Source organism: Euleptes europaea, chromosome 15, assembly GCF_029931775.1.
Source record: "Euleptes europaea isolate rEulEur1 chromosome 15, rEulEur1.hap1, whole genome shotgun sequence".
In the NCBI taxonomy this organism is placed as follows: Eukaryota; Metazoa; Chordata; class Lepidosauria; order Squamata; family Sphaerodactylidae; genus Euleptes; species Euleptes europaea.
In genome coordinates, this window is record NC_079326.1 from 30,964,936 (window position 1) to 30,980,436 (window position 15,501).

The window sequence follows — 15,501 nt, forward strand, 5'->3', positions numbered from 1 at the left end:
AGTTAATCAGAACTGCAAGTAGTAGCAGCCATAGGCTTCTTTGGCTCACAAAGAAATAGTCCAGGAAGGATTTGTTTACATCTTCTGCGAGACAATTGCAGCAATAACCATCATGCTATAACTCGGAAGAGAGTTCCTTTGGGCTTATATAAGCCGGGGGTCAAATAAACAACTTGCACTGGTACAATGAGGGCAGTGTTTTGTTTGTACAATAAAGAAGTGTCTTTTCTTTCTCTTTAGACAATAAAGAATTGCCTTGTACAATGGACAAAAAAAAATTACAAACCAATATTTGACCCTGCCAAAAATGTAAAACTCATTATCAAAGAACCCTTTAGTGGTAATACAGTACAGGCCAGTAGAGATCTGACTTCAAGTTCCAGCTATGCTACCACCATCAGACCAATGTTGCTGTTTTGTAAAAAGTTGTGATAGGGTCAGGATAGACTGGGAGACTAAAAGGATCTTGCTGAGCCCCTCTGGGTTTAGGAGAGCCTATTTCTGCTGCCAGAGAGCAAGCGTGGTATGGTGGTTAAGGTGTCAGACTAGGAACTGGGAAACCCAGGTTCAAATCCCCACTTGTGCCATAGAAGCTTGTTGGGTGACCTTGGGCCAGTTGCACACTCTCAGCCCTGACCCTGGCTAGTATTTGGATGGGAGACCTCCAAGGAATAACAGTATTGTGACATGGAGGCAGGCAATGGCAAATAATCTCCGAATGTCTCTTGCCTAGAAAACCCTACGGGGTCACCATGTCAGCTGTGACTTGACAGCAAAAACAAAAACTGTTGCCGTGGCCCAAAGCAAACAGACCATGTGGGTTTGGGCAAGTGTACACCCATTGCCATCATCACCATGGCTTGTCTGTAGGGTTGCCAACTTCCAGGTGGTGGCAGGAGTTCTCCTGCTATTACAACTGATCTCCAGCCGATAGAGATCAGTTTATCTGGAGAAAATGGCCACTTTGGCAACTGGACTCTATGGCATTGAAGTCCCTTCCCTCTCCAAACCACGCCCTCCTCAGGCTCTGCCCCAAAAACCTCCTGCTGGTGACGAAGAGGGACCTGGCAACCCTACTTTGTTTGACTCCAGCAGAGTTTGCAGCCATGCAGGCCACTTGGCCCAGCTTGGGGGAGGGGCAGTGGCTCAGCGGTAGAGCCTCTGCTTGGCATGCAGAAGGTCCCAGGTTCAATCCCCAGCATCTCCAGTTAAAGGGACTAGGCAATTAGGTGATGTGAAAGACCTCTGCCTGAGACCCTGCAGAACCGCTGCTGGTCTGAGTAGACAATATTGACTTTGATGGACCAAGGGTCTGATTCAGTATACGGCAGCTTCATATGTTCATATGTACTTCTGGTCACCCATGACTCCCAGCAAAAGACCAGCCTGCCCCTGCATAGAATACAGCTCACTGTTTTTGGCTCCATCTCTTTTGTGATTGCGTTTTTAAAGCACAGAAAACTTCCACACATGGGGTTGGACCTTACTGTGTTGGAAAATACGTTTGTTTGTTTATTTACTTCATTTATAGTCTACCTTTCTTGCTGAGATTATCCAATTCCTTGAGCAGAAGGATTTCAACAAATGGAAGAAATCCTCCCATGAGCAGAAGGACACGTGTGGCCCCAACTCCATGGATTGGATACAACAATTTTAAGATTTTTAAAGACGTGAATGTACTGATTTAGCTGTCAATCAAACTAGGTAATAGCCCAATCTTTTGTATGTTTGCTCAGCAGTAAATCCCACTGTATCCAGTGGGGCGTACTCGCAAATAAGTGTGCACAGGATTACACTCTTAGTCACTAGACCAAAATTTTCAGTCCCTATAATCTAAAACTAATCTAGTATAAACCTATGCAATTATTTTATCACAACAAAACGGTAGTATAAGTGGGGAAACTGATAGAGGTTGAACACCGGCATGCATTTAATGATACCAAAACTCATTAAAAGATAGAACACAGCACAAAAGTGTTATCACTTTTATTGTTATAATAGTATCCTCTAGTCTAGTCTATTATCAGGAAATCAGTCACCATAATGCCCAAGTGTCTTGATTATTTCATATGCATTTATGTGATCACTAGTTAGTTTAAGGCTGTCTGTTGCCTCAATTCCAATACAAAAAAAAAAGATTTTTTTCCTACCTTCAAAATCTGCCTAGGTTAAATCAGGCTAGTGTTCATTTATCTACTGCAGGTATTTGTTATTTCATAATGAAACACCAGCGGTTACATTTTTGAAGTATATTCTTAAATTACACAAACTGGACACAATGCAGCTAAAATTCGCTATTACTATATCCCACTAAAAGCAATGGGATTATTCAGTCACAACTAATTTGTACCAATGGTTCGAATGAGAATTAGTCATGACTCACTTTAGTTGGGTCAGACTCAAAAAGGAAATTTTGAACTTGATGTTACAAGGGAGAGAATTGTCCCAGTGGAAGGAGGGAAGTCTCATCATGCTAATCAGATTCTCTGCTTCAGTTCATGAATGCATCATGGACTCAAATTCATCGATTCTCTGTTTCGTGTTTCCTTTGCGGATCTTCCGATAAGATATCGTATTGTATCGAGAGTAAGTGTGCCGGGAGATATCACTTTTTTTCATGGAGCCTGGCTGCTCGCTTGGTTGCTCAATCAGAGAGTTACTCCTGGGATTGAAGGGGGAAAATTCTTTGCTTTTGGTTTCCTGCCATTTTTTATGAGACTCTCCGTTATTTTCATTCTGCATGACTTCTTCTGCCCCATCAGAGTCTTCTTCTGTTGCATTCTCATTGACTTCCAAGTATGTTTCCGTTTCAGTTTGCTCCTTGTGTTCCTGCAGCTGTGCTTCTTCCTGTTCCTCCTTGGCCTCATTAGTGTGGTGGGCCTTTTCCTCCCAAAGATGTTGTGTGATCCTTTCCTCCTGATCAATTCCTTCATGACCTTTGGCACTTAGAAGATAATTCTCCTCACAGAGATCTGTAACAAACAGTGCAATGGTTAGGAGACTGAGCTGTAAACTAGTATGTCTGCGGTTCAAATTTTGCCTCAGGTCTCTATATGGCCTTAGCAAAGCTACTATCAATGCCCCACTACCATATGCAATATGTGGATAGCAACCTTCCTTACAGGGCTGATGACAGGATTATTGAGGTAACATAAGTGAGGTTCTAAAACACTATATTATTGCTAGTATTATTACTACCATACAACAGTAAGATTTTGTCCATGTGTTTTAGTCTGGATACTTATCATTCATACAAAACAAGATACTGCCTGAGAGATTATAATGAGGGCCTCAGGATATATCTAGGCATTCATAGCAAAGACAGTAAATGAGGTGATAGATAGATAGATAGATAGATAGATAGATAGATATAGATATCTATATATTTAAATAGATATACACTGCACAAATAAACTAACTGAATTATGTGGATATTAGGTATAAAGAAGGGCATACAGCCTTTATATTAATAAATATTTATTGAATGCTGTACAGTGTACCATATATTCTGCTCCCAAGTCTGCTGTTCATTCATACACAGTTATTTCTTTCCAACTTATCGCCTTAAAGATTTTTTAAAATACCTGGTCAGTGACCAGGATTTCAAGTGATTAAGAGGGTAGATGCTGGTGAGTTTTGAGGCGGCAAGGGAGTAGTTTTTGGCAATTTGAGGCATGCCAAAGCTTGGCACAAAGCCAGTGGGGTATGTGGCATAGTGGAGACCCAAGTTCAAATTCCCACTTGCCATGGAACTTACTGGGTGACCTTGGAACAGTCAATTGCCTTCAGCCTAACCTTCTTCACGGGGTTGTTATAAAGATAACATAGAAGGTAAAGGCAAAGGTCCCCTGTGCAAGCACTGGGTCATTCCTGACCCATGAGGTGACATCACATCCTGGCGTTTACTAGGCAGACTATGTTTTACGGGGTGGTTTGCCAGTGCCTTCCCCAGTCATCTTCCCTTTACCCCCAGCAAGCTGGGTACTCATCTGACCGACCTCGGAAGGATGGAAGGCTACCTTGAGCCGGCTACCTGAAACCAACTTCCGTTGGGATCGAACTCAGGTCATGAGCAGAGCTTGGACTGCAGTACTGCAGCTTACCACTCTGCACCACGGGACAGAGGAGAGTATTATATACACCATCTTTAGTATGAGCAGGATAAAAATGCATCAAATAAATAAAATGAATATGTCTTGATGCCTCAGGCAGAGCCTGACGGATCAAGGTATGGGATCAGCTGAAAACATGGGTTAATTATATCACCACCCACAAAAGGCTTGGTTTATAGAACAAATGCCCCAAACCAAACTTGAGGTAATAATACTGAATGGGCAGTTAATCCATTTTGTCCATCCATTCACTCTGTCTTATGGACTCGCTAAGGGCCATGAGCCAAGAGAAAGACAGTGTTCTTTTTTTGTTGTCGAGAGTGAACTAGTAAATATTAACATCAAGTCACAATCATCACCGGCAATACTATATTGAAAACAATTGCATGGCAAGCCCTCTCTCGTATTTCCTTCAGGCTATGAACTGCCATCTTGATTACCAGAGTCGGTTCCTATTTTTAGTAGGGTTGCCAACCTCCAGGTGCTAGCTGGAGATCTCCTGCTATTACAACTGATCTCCAGCCGATAGAGATCAGTTCACCTGGAGAAAATGGCAGCTTTGGCAATTGGACTCCGTGGCATTGAAGTCCCTCCCCAAACCCCAAACCCCACCCTCCTCAGGCTCTGCCCCAAAAACCTCCCGCCGGTGGCAAAGATGGACCAGGGAAGCCTAATTTTTAGGCACCAGTCTCTAATAAATCACTGCCCCCTGTTCTATCTTGTGGGGTTAGTGTTACTAGTTACTAGCATTGTCATTCCTAAGCATTCAACTCTCTCCTCAGGTCTTTAGAAATTTAATATCTGAGTCAGTAGCTGTCTCTAGTGCACATGTAGGTAAATGGAGGTTTATGAACGCTAAGGCTCCATGCGGAGTATCATCTGCTATTTCATACACTGCAGCTGCTGAGGTGCGTTTTGAACTTTTTACAGGATATTATTTTTCTAAGTTATCCTTCATCTAAAATCACATATCCTTTTGGCTTTAGATCAGGTCTCCAAGTATTTCCCAACCCAGAGGTGGCAACCCTAACTGGAGGTTAACTTGGGCACTTCTCCTTGGTGTAAGAACTGGGGTGCTACAAGCATGTCCTTATTTTCAGCTGTGAAACGTTGAAGGGTATGCAGTGCATGTCTGTATTTGCACAACAGCTGAATCGTATTACTTTGTTACTTAGCTTGACTTTGGCCCCTCTGTGCCACTGGGCAACAATGGCTTTTGACGCGTGGTTAAAAGGAGATCTGAATGATTTGCCCGGCCTTGACATAAAAAATCCAGATAGTCAACACTGAATGCAATATGAAGGTCCTGAAATCACATACTTACCAGGAATGAAGCTATGGTAACTAAAGTATTTTCTTCTAAAACTCAATTCAAGCTAAGCTACAGCATAATGTTTTTCTGCAAGCTTTCTGCACCGGTATTCAGGGTGGGAAATGGTTAGGGTTGCCAGGTCCCTCTTCGCAACCGGCGGGATATTTTGGGGGTGGAGCCTGAAAAGGGCGGGGTTTGGGGAGGGGAGAGACTTCAATGCCATAGAGTTCAATTGCCAAAGCTGCCATTTTTCTCCAGGTGATCTGATCTCTATCGGCTGGAGATCAGTTGAATTAGCAGGAGATCTCCTGCTACTACCTGGAAGTTGGCAACCCTAGAAATGTTACTATTGGCCTTTTCATGTAATTTATAGACTAGGGAAGATAACCACATGTACAGTAGTGTTGGAGAAAAACGTTTTGGTGAAACCATAGCTTTCTTTTGGCTAGGCAGAACAATGGTGCTTCAGTACCACCACTAATTTATTTATTGTTTTAATTGCCAGACAGCTCTCTAATTTAATAGCAGCACCTATAAATGTTTTTTTTTAATTTAAGAATAGTTACAACAGTTGTGCGGATCACTTACTAATTTTGCTTCCAAGAGGTTCCAAAAGAATCATGGCAGGAGCTACTCATTTTATCCTTAGTTATACTAGACAGGGACCATAAAATCCAATTGTTACTGTTCAATAAGATCTGCAGATAATTCCTGAAACATGTTTTTGGAAGAGGTAGCAGAACAGAATTACAAGAGCACAATTTGTTCAGTGGTACCATTACCAGGACCTTTAATGGGCTTTTATGTGCATCAACAAAGACAAAAGTTCAGATCATAACAGCACTCTCTCCTGCTCTCTTGTTCTTTCTCTTGGCCTCTTAGTTTCTATGTACTATCCTTTTTTTTTTTACCTCAGGGTCAGAGGAGACAATACCGACCTTGATAGACCAATGCTCTGCCTCAGTAAAAAGCAGTTTCATACATTTGTGTGTTACTGTACTCAGAAATTATCATTATCTAATGCTTTATACTGCCTTACATAAAAATCTTCACAGTACACATTTTGAGTGAATAAAACCAGGTCTTAAAAAGCATTTCACTCGTTATAGAAGAGCTCAGTTCAGACATGATGCAAAACCATGGTTTATTAAAATAGCAGTGGCTAGGGGCTGTGAATTTCCTGCATTGTGCAGACGATTGGGCTAGATTACCCTGGGGTCCCTTCCAACTGTATGGTTTCTATGTTTCTAGCGTGTCTATCTGTCTGGATGCGGCCACTTCACTAATGCTGGCTAGTTAGGGTCTTTCAGACCAGGATCTGGAGTTGGGTTATTAACCACCGTTAGTCTTGACTGTGGTTTCTTGTGATGTGTTGATGCAGACATCCTGGCTTGTTCTTTGGCAGCACCTTCCTAAGCAACAATGAGAAGGAAATGAAGCCAGCATTGGTCTGAACAATGTCTGAGAGTTGAACCCTGGTTTCACAAACATATTTAAATTAACCATAGTTTTGTGTGATATCTGAAATGAACCACTGGAAGCAGGTTCTCGGGTTGAATCAGTTGCCCCCTTCCTTCCCTGGGCTGCTCTGAGTATGGACTGTGAGCTGGGTACTCAAATCCTGCTCTGACAGACTGCATCTGCAGCTTTCAGCTCTACAAAGACAAAGTACAGTCTGGCTGTTTTTGTCCCCTCAGCAGTTGCTGGCCAGAAAGCATGTGAATCGGTCTCAAAGATTCATAACTGTTTTCAAATGCTATACATTTTGCTAAGCAGAAGCCTTCTTGTGGACAAATAAAATAAACAAACACCTCCAGTTCATTCCTCCCTTCATCAGCAATATCCAGCAGCTGAATGAGTTCAACTGTAGGAGGTTGCAGCCCCAGGACCATTAAGAATCAGTCAGAATGTGCTTTGCCTGACCTACTGCCCTGACTAAGCCTCTCAGTGAACTGCTAGCGACACGTTTACTAACTTGAAAACCTGCCCATTTACTCCAAAGTGAAAAGAAAATGTGGTACATGTTGATATGCAATCAGTATACGATCAAGGCCCATTTTGTACTTCTGTCTAGTTGGTGCCTAGGTAATTGTCACTAATGCCCTGCCCAATCCCTAAATGCCGTGCTCATGCCATGCTTTGCCTGACAATTCACCACCTTTGATAGCAGCGGTCCACACCTGTTTCGCATTAACTATTATCTTGAAAAAGATAGGCAAACATCTCTCACTTATAATTCTATACAGCACAATCACAAGCAATGCGCAGTATGTAGGCATATATGTGTTGTCGCGTTCTATATGCATTTACAAGAGCCATACTGCATCCAGGCTTTATTCACCCAAAGGTGGAAGACGCTGCATCATATAGACGGGTGTCAAACTGTCCCAACTCAGCTCCTCCTCTCTGGTTTAATCGATGCTTTAACGCTGGAACAAATGCTCCATTCAACATTTGCCTGTGGTGTCTTAACTATTAATTATGTTAAATTGGATAGGTACAAAAAAAGCTGTCTGTTGTTTAAAGATAAAGTATTTGTTCCCAGGAGTTTGAGTAGTGAGGCTGTCAAAGATTACTTAGGAAGTCTTTGTGTGCGTGCGCTTGTACAATGCATTGTGATGGTAGATAACAGCATTGGTGGAGGAAAGCATGAGACGGTTTTCTCTAAACAGTTGAATTTTTTATTGTATGAGAAACAAAGGTAACTACTGATAGATCACAATGAAGTGATCACTGTGGCTCACGAAAGCTCGTTCCCTGCCAGAAATTTTGTTAGTCTTTAAGGTGCTACTGGACTCCTGCTCTTTTCTACTTCTGATAAATGTGTTTATGACTCCCCCGCCTTCCATTATTACTCTTCTGAGTTAAAAAAACAGTTGTAAAATAAATATCCTGTGGTTCTCTTACTACCAATGGGTTTTCTGCTGCCTGTTAGCATCTATTCTGAAAGAATTCAGCATAATTCTCTATATTTGAGTGATTTTAATCATGTTTAAACTGAGAAAATATAGCATATTCTACTTTCAGCAGTTTTTTTGGAAAGTCACTCTGTTTAAGTGGAAGGGGTGCTTTCTGCTTATGGGAGGGAAGATGAAGCAAGGAAATGCATAATACTGGTTAACTGGTTAACTGGATCAATGAATGAATGAATGAATAGATGGGTGGAGGAAAAAGACTGAACAACCCCAGCATTAGAACCTGTAACTAGCTGTAGCCTTGCACCTTAGAGTATCACTGACATAGACCACTGGGCATTTAATGATGCATATGAAGTAGTTTGGCTTCTTTGGGGGGGGGGCATGGAACGCTACACCAGGGGTCTCCAACATGGTACCCATGGGTGTCACAGTGCCACGGATACCTTTCCTGGGGCCTGCTGAATGTATTTAAAAAATGGGAAGGGCCAGGTGGGCTTGATTGGCCAAAAGAGATCTGATTGACTGTGCAGATTTTCTAAAAATTTCTTTGGCAGCAGCTGCCACCACAGCACAAGAATGTTCACTATGTGACTGAAGGTAAGCTATATATATAATAATATGTTCATTTAAAATGGTGTCTTGTTAAGCAAAGTTTCTGCCTGAAATATTGATGAGTTAATGTTAGAGTTATAACCTTACTCCCTGACATCTTGTGGTTGGCTCTACTTCCCATGGCAGTAATTCAGTGGTTGGCTGTGCCTCCTGTGGCAGTAGGGTTGCCAACCTCCAGGTAGTAGCTGGAGATCTCCTGCTGTTACAATTGATCTCCAGCCGATAGAGATCAGTTCACCCGGACAAAATGGCCGCTTTGGCATTTGGACTCTATGGCATTGAAGTCCCTCCCCTCCCCAAACCCCACCCTCCTCCGGTTCCACCCCATAAACCTCCTGATGGTGGCGAAGAGGGACCTGGCAACCCTATGTGGCAGCTATTTTGTGGTTGTGCCCACCAACCTATGCCAGAATTCTAAAGGTTCTCACAGGCTGATAAAGTTTGGGGACCTCTGGTCTACCCGCCTCCAGTTCTGGGTTCAAACTAGTGTCTTCCTCCTGGTCAAAATCCAGTGTTTGAAGTCCTGTTACTTATGATAATATTTATATCCTGGTTTTCTTCACGGAACTCAAGACAGTATACATTGGCAGTCTCCCATCCAGACACTGATCAAACCTTCAGCAAAGCTCATGTCATGTGGCTTCAAACTATACCCTAGTCAAGTTCTTAAACTGACCGATATTCGTAAAGAGGCTTGTCTAGCAAGAATGTGAAAAATAAATGAGCAATTTCTCCGGAGGCATTGTTGCTTGTGCTGCAAAACCACCAACAGAAAATTCTCAGTTTCTCTGCATTTCGACTTCCAATATTTCTCAAAACAGTATATATATCTTTATGTGGCTGTATAAGAGTGCAGTGCTCTTTCATAAGCAAATGCACAAAATTGTACTAGAGCATATCCATACTGACTGTATAATCAGTGCTGGTTTAAAAGTTTAGTCTCATCTCATCCTGAAACCACAAAATGGGGAACTATTTATTGTTTTCAGTGGAAGAGATGTAAGTAGGTGCTTAACTGGTCCACTCACATCAGTTGGACTTCAGATTTCTTAGGTTCAGATAAATCCTGCCCATTACATTTGTATTTCTTTTTAAGAAACAACAGTGTTCACCTGTTGCACATCTTCCCCCCACCCCAGTCTTTCCTTTCCTGAAAAAAGCACTTTTCTTTATCCTGCTTTCCCTCTTGCTTGTTTCTTCCCAATTACAACTGCAACTACTAATCTCTTTGACAACATACCATAGTTCAAACTACTCTATTTGGAGCTATTTTATAGGTAAGATTGGGATCTCGAGCCACAGATAGTGGAAATAAATTTCGCTGCAATCAATAGACTGACTTCCAAGTACATGGTTTTAGGATAGTGGTGTTTTTTTCGGGCACACAAAAAACATAGAACAAGTTCGATTAAAATCGAAGTCCAACCAAAGTGAAGCACTGAGAAGTCTTCAGTTTCAATAGGGGAAAAAACTGCATAAGCATAAAATAGGACTTAGAGGTGTTTAAGCCTGCATAGATTGTTTAGGTTCATAATAGCAGTCTTTTCATTTATATTTGTTTGGTGACTGATGTCAGCAACTTTGAAGCACTTCCATGAGTTGGTAATATTACGGACATCAATAAAAACAGAAAGCTAACAAACCCCACTCAGAGTATTTTAGGAAGATTTAAAAGTCTGTCTGGGAAAACGGAATGTACAGACCGGCACTTTACCTTGACATTCTTTCTCCCCACCGGCAACACCACAGGCTGCATTTTCTACACAGTGATCAGCTCCTTCTTGATCTGCTTGCACAAGCAGAGAGTCAGGATTAAACTCTGCATTTTCATAGGGGAATATCTCCACAGAATTTGCCATTTGATCGATAATATCAATGACCTGGAGTGGTGCTTTTTCAGAGGGCGCGTTTCGATTAGACTCTGGCACGCCACCTTTAACCTGAAAGTCTTCCGTCATGGCTCCTGTAGTATCCAACCGGTGGCTCGTGGAAATATATGTCCCGGTAACAATCCTATAACTGCTGCCAAAATCAGTGCCGACTGACCCTTTGCCACTGCTTCTTTAAAAAACTGCCCTCGGACAGCCAACAAGATGCCCTTCTCCTCAAAGTGTCGCAGAGCCCAAGAGAGGACAGACAACATCGGGATTTGTCTTGGATGTGCCACTGGCTCCCACTCCAAGGGGCTACCCAATCAGCACCTCTCTGGTCCTTTAGAGCTCTTTCCATTGCATAATAACATGCACCACTTCCATTTGCATAAGCAAACAATCTACAAGCAACAAAGCTTTTTGTGCTGGCATGCCAGAGCGGGGCTTTCAGCCTGACAGCCCAGCGGCAATAAACAGAGATTGTTGTCCTCAAAATCACAACGGCCCTTTGTCCATCGGCCTTGTCACAGGAATGGCGATTGTTCTAAATCTTTAATCCCCAGCAAGTGACCACCTTGAGTTACATTAGCTGTGTGTAACCAGCTTAACATTCCCAAACAGGTTAAATGTTCTGGTTAAACCTCAAAATGCTGCCGGTCAGACAAAGGGTCCCTTTAATATTTGCAAAAGAATAAAGTTGGGGGAGGAACGGTTGAGCGCCGCAATTGTACCACTTTTCATCTTTTCATACAACTGTATCCTTTCCCCCTCCCCCCCCCCAATCATTTTAACTTGGCTTCATCCACAATGACTTATGAATGGTAAAAATGTTTGAAAACAATGAATTAAAAATCAGCCAGTCAACTAAAAGATACCAGTTGGATGTTCCAGAGGAAAGATTTCTTGCCTTTTGCAATGGAATTTTTTTCGGGAGGGGGTGCTTCCTGTCTCCTATTATGATATGACAAATTGCACCTTCCCAGATTCCTTCTTTTATACAACTATTAAAAATACAGGAGTTCTTTTAATGCTTTTAATTGATGGCTCGCTACCTCTATCCACAAAATGCTTACCAAATTTAACACAATTTTTCATGGCTTCTGGAACAGAGTTTGGTTTATGTTTTGTCAGGGTTGATTTAAATGCTATTACTGTCCGGCTGTAGCTGCCATAAAAAAAACCCTTTCCTGTGGCAGTGACCCTATGCCAGGAAGTATCATCTAAGAAGCTGTTTCACAACTTTGTTGTACCATGCAGCACTGAGCTACACTGCCCTGACACCCCCTACCTCCTTCCCTCTCAACAAATCACCAAAATAACTAAAGACTACTCGTCACATCTCGTAAGCTAAGCAGAGTTGGCCCTGGTTAGTACTTGGATGGGAGACCACCAGAGGCAGACAGTGGCAAACCACCTCTGTTCATCTCGTCTTGAAAACCCTACAGGGTTGCCATAAGTTGGTTGCATCTTGAGAGCCCTTTCCACCACTTGATTTAGGTGTAGTTCTAGAGTCAGCGGTGGGTGGGGTGGGGCTCACCCCATTATGTTTTTACTTGTGTTTTTACTGACACTGCAAACTTAATCCTATAGTAAAGTGGAAAATGGCAACTTTATTACTTTATGGTGATGGATGCTTTATGGAGTGGGACAATTTGCCCACTCTAATGGCACACACTTCCCCTCTCTTTGTTAACAGTAAATCAGCGGATTTCAAGGAGGGGTTTTTTAAATTTCTGTATGTCATGGACACAACAGGAAAAAGATCTTGCAAGTATTGGGTTGGGCAGGGCGACAGAAAAATATGTATTCCTGGTGCCTAATATTTGTGGCCAATGCTGTGATAATGGTGTCAAAGGAATGCAAGCCATTTTCTAGAGAGAAAAAATCTCCAGGATTCTTTGTACCTTGTTCTCTCACAGATGAAGCCTTGAGTTGATATACACTACAGACAGTTCTGGCCAGGCAAAGGATTTTTTTGTAATATTACATCACATTCAGTGGCAGATCTGCTATGAAACTAATGAAGCTTAAGATTCAGGGCCCCTAATCCCAGAGGGATTGATCTTGGAATATGCTCTCATACCCATTTCATATGGACTCAAAATGTCATTGGTCAAATTTCAGAATTTGGGGGTGGGGGCTTGCAGCTCCCAAACCCCCAGCTGTATGGGCTCACTGAGCTTGCCAGAATCTATTCATAGCCTACATTTTGACAGCTGGATCCTCAAATCCTTTGTTGGTGCATGGCTTAATAGTTCTGTAGCTTAGCCCTTAGACTAGAGCCAATCGGAACCATAAAAAGACACCTGAATTCTCAATTCAGGCTGCGCTCGCCTCACTTGTGCATTTTAACATAAAAAATCAGATTTTCACCTCTTTATCTTAACAAGCCCCCTCTGATGACCTTCTACCTCTCTATTAGAGAATGAACCAATACATCTGCCATAGAACAACGCCATTGAAGAAGATAACAGCGGTTACCCAGACCTCGTTGCTGGTTGTGAAGGGGCCCCCATAACAGTTCAAGCTTCAGGGTCCCAAAAATGTAGGTCTGCCTCTGATCACATTTATTCATTTTTTTCTGGACCAACAAAATGCTGTCAAGTTACAGCATATGCCAGAACTGACCCTGAAAGCTCGGTCTCAGAAACCATAGAATGCTACATGTTGCAGGAGATGCTGTCAAATCAGTTTTGTTGCAGCTGCCACGACCAGTCAATGCATTAGAGATACTTTCTCAAGGTACCCATCTTGATCATTATTGGTACACACAGGCAAAAAATATACTTGGCCATATTTGACCCAATTAGGGCCCTCAAGGCAGTCAACAGTTAAAAAAAAAAGTGTACACAATATTCCAAGTGTGGTCTCACCATAGATTTGTATAAGGGCAGTATGATGGAGATAGTTCGATTCTCCTTTCCTGTTCTAATTATGACCAGCTTGGAATATGCCTTTTTCACAGCAGCTGCCCCCTGGGTCAACATTTCATCTGCCAGGGAGGGTGGGCTATAAGTCTAATAAAATAAATCAATCAAGCTATCCACTACCACCCCAAAATTCCATCATTGCATGTATGAAGTTGTGATTATTTGGCCCAATATGCTTCACTTAGTTCACATTTCTCTAGTTTAGAGAAATATTATGAAAATGAGCATTTGATCATAAATGCCAAGACTAAAGTCGTAGTGTTTGAAGATGTAGTGTTTGGTCAGAAGAAAATATACCAAAAGTTGTCTTGGAAGGTGAAGGGCCAAGAGATTGAACAGTTGGACATTTTTTTTTTATTTGGGCATTTTGTTTAATGCCAGATTGAACTGAAACTACCATATAAAATGGCTAAAAGTAAAATGGATGGAGTAATTAATGCAATTGTGAAGTTTAATTTCACACGAGCAGGGCAGTTCATACCAGCAGCTAGAAAAATATTTGAGGCTAAGGTAGTTCTTCAACTACTATATGGGGTCTCAGTTTGGATTAATGGAACAAATGGTTCTATTGAAACTCCTCTGTATAAGTTTTTAAGACGGGTCACGGGTTTACCAAAATGTGTTGCCAATATAGCAATACAAGCTGAGTTGGCAATGAATTCTCTCAAAATGAGAGCCTGGTGCTCTACTTTCAAGTAAGGGTAAGGTTGGTGCTTATCACAAGCCCCAACGTCTATGTGCAATGTATTGGGAGTGATAATTATAAGTCACTGTGGAAACAACTGATAGACACAAGGGCAAATCAGCTAGGATTCTTGAGAGATACTATAAAACAACTTAGGGAAAGGAGGGTGGTGACTCAGATTTTAAAAAGCTTGACTTTACTAGATCGCAATAGTGTTCACAACAGAGCACAGAGAGTTTGATCCACCTGCTTTGGGGGCATTTTCCCATAAAGTATGCCGGAGTACTTAAATCTGTTAACCTTTCCCAAGTATAGGAGAGCCTACATCATGGCCTGATTGGATGCCCTGCTGTCACCTAAGCTGAAGGGCAGATTTAGTCAAGTTCCATTCTCCAATATGATCTGCCATTGTGGGTCTGGCAGTATAGGTACAATAAGACACTTGTTTTGTTTTGTTTTCATTGTCCTTAATTTGAGGTTGATAGAAACTGGTTGAACCATTTGATAATAGAAAGAAAGCACTCACCCTTCCTGATTTTTTTTAATAACAAATAAATCGGAGATAGTAAAGACTGTAAAATTTATATATATATTGGCTGCCTATTTTAAAGGATAAGGGGCATATGTTAAATATTAAATATTTGGCCTATTTTAAAGGATAAAGGGAATATATTAAATATTTTGGCCATTGTGCTCCACTGTGGTCCTGCTTAAGACCTATTGGTCATTCAAGCAGAATCATTAAAGAAAACACTTGCTCGTGTTTTTGGGGCGGAGCCTGAGGAGGGCGGGGTTTGGGGAGGGGAGGGACTTCAATGCCATAGAGTTCAATTGCCAGAGCAGCCATTTTTCTCCAGGTGATCTGATCTCTATCGGCTGGAAATCAGTTGAATTAGCAGGAGATCTCCTGCTACTACCTGGCAGTTGGCAACCCTAATAATAAAGAAAGATGATCCCACCGGTATTTCACAGAAACTGGCTCGCCATGCAGAATGGCCCCCGCCTTGTGGATCTCTGGATAAACTGCAAAAAAATTATGGTAAATCATAAACCATGTAGAA

General features: G+C 41.9%; 1 protein-coding gene across 1 annotated transcript; it reads right to left on the reverse strand.

Moving 5' to 3' along the window:
- Positions 1-2,422: 2,422 nt before the first annotated feature.
- Positions 2,423-11,079, reverse strand: ERMN (ermin). Its single transcript, XM_056861489.1, has 2 exons — positions 10,669-11,079; positions 2,423-2,972 (listed from the first exon to the last, which is right to left on the reverse strand). Exons 1-2 carry the CDS (start codon positions 10,910-10,912, stop codon positions 2,497-2,499), a joined length of 720 nt encoding a protein of 239 aa, XP_056717467.1. The 5' UTR covers positions 10,913-11,079; the 3' UTR covers positions 2,423-2,496.
- Positions 11,080-15,501: the final 4,422 nt, after the last annotated feature.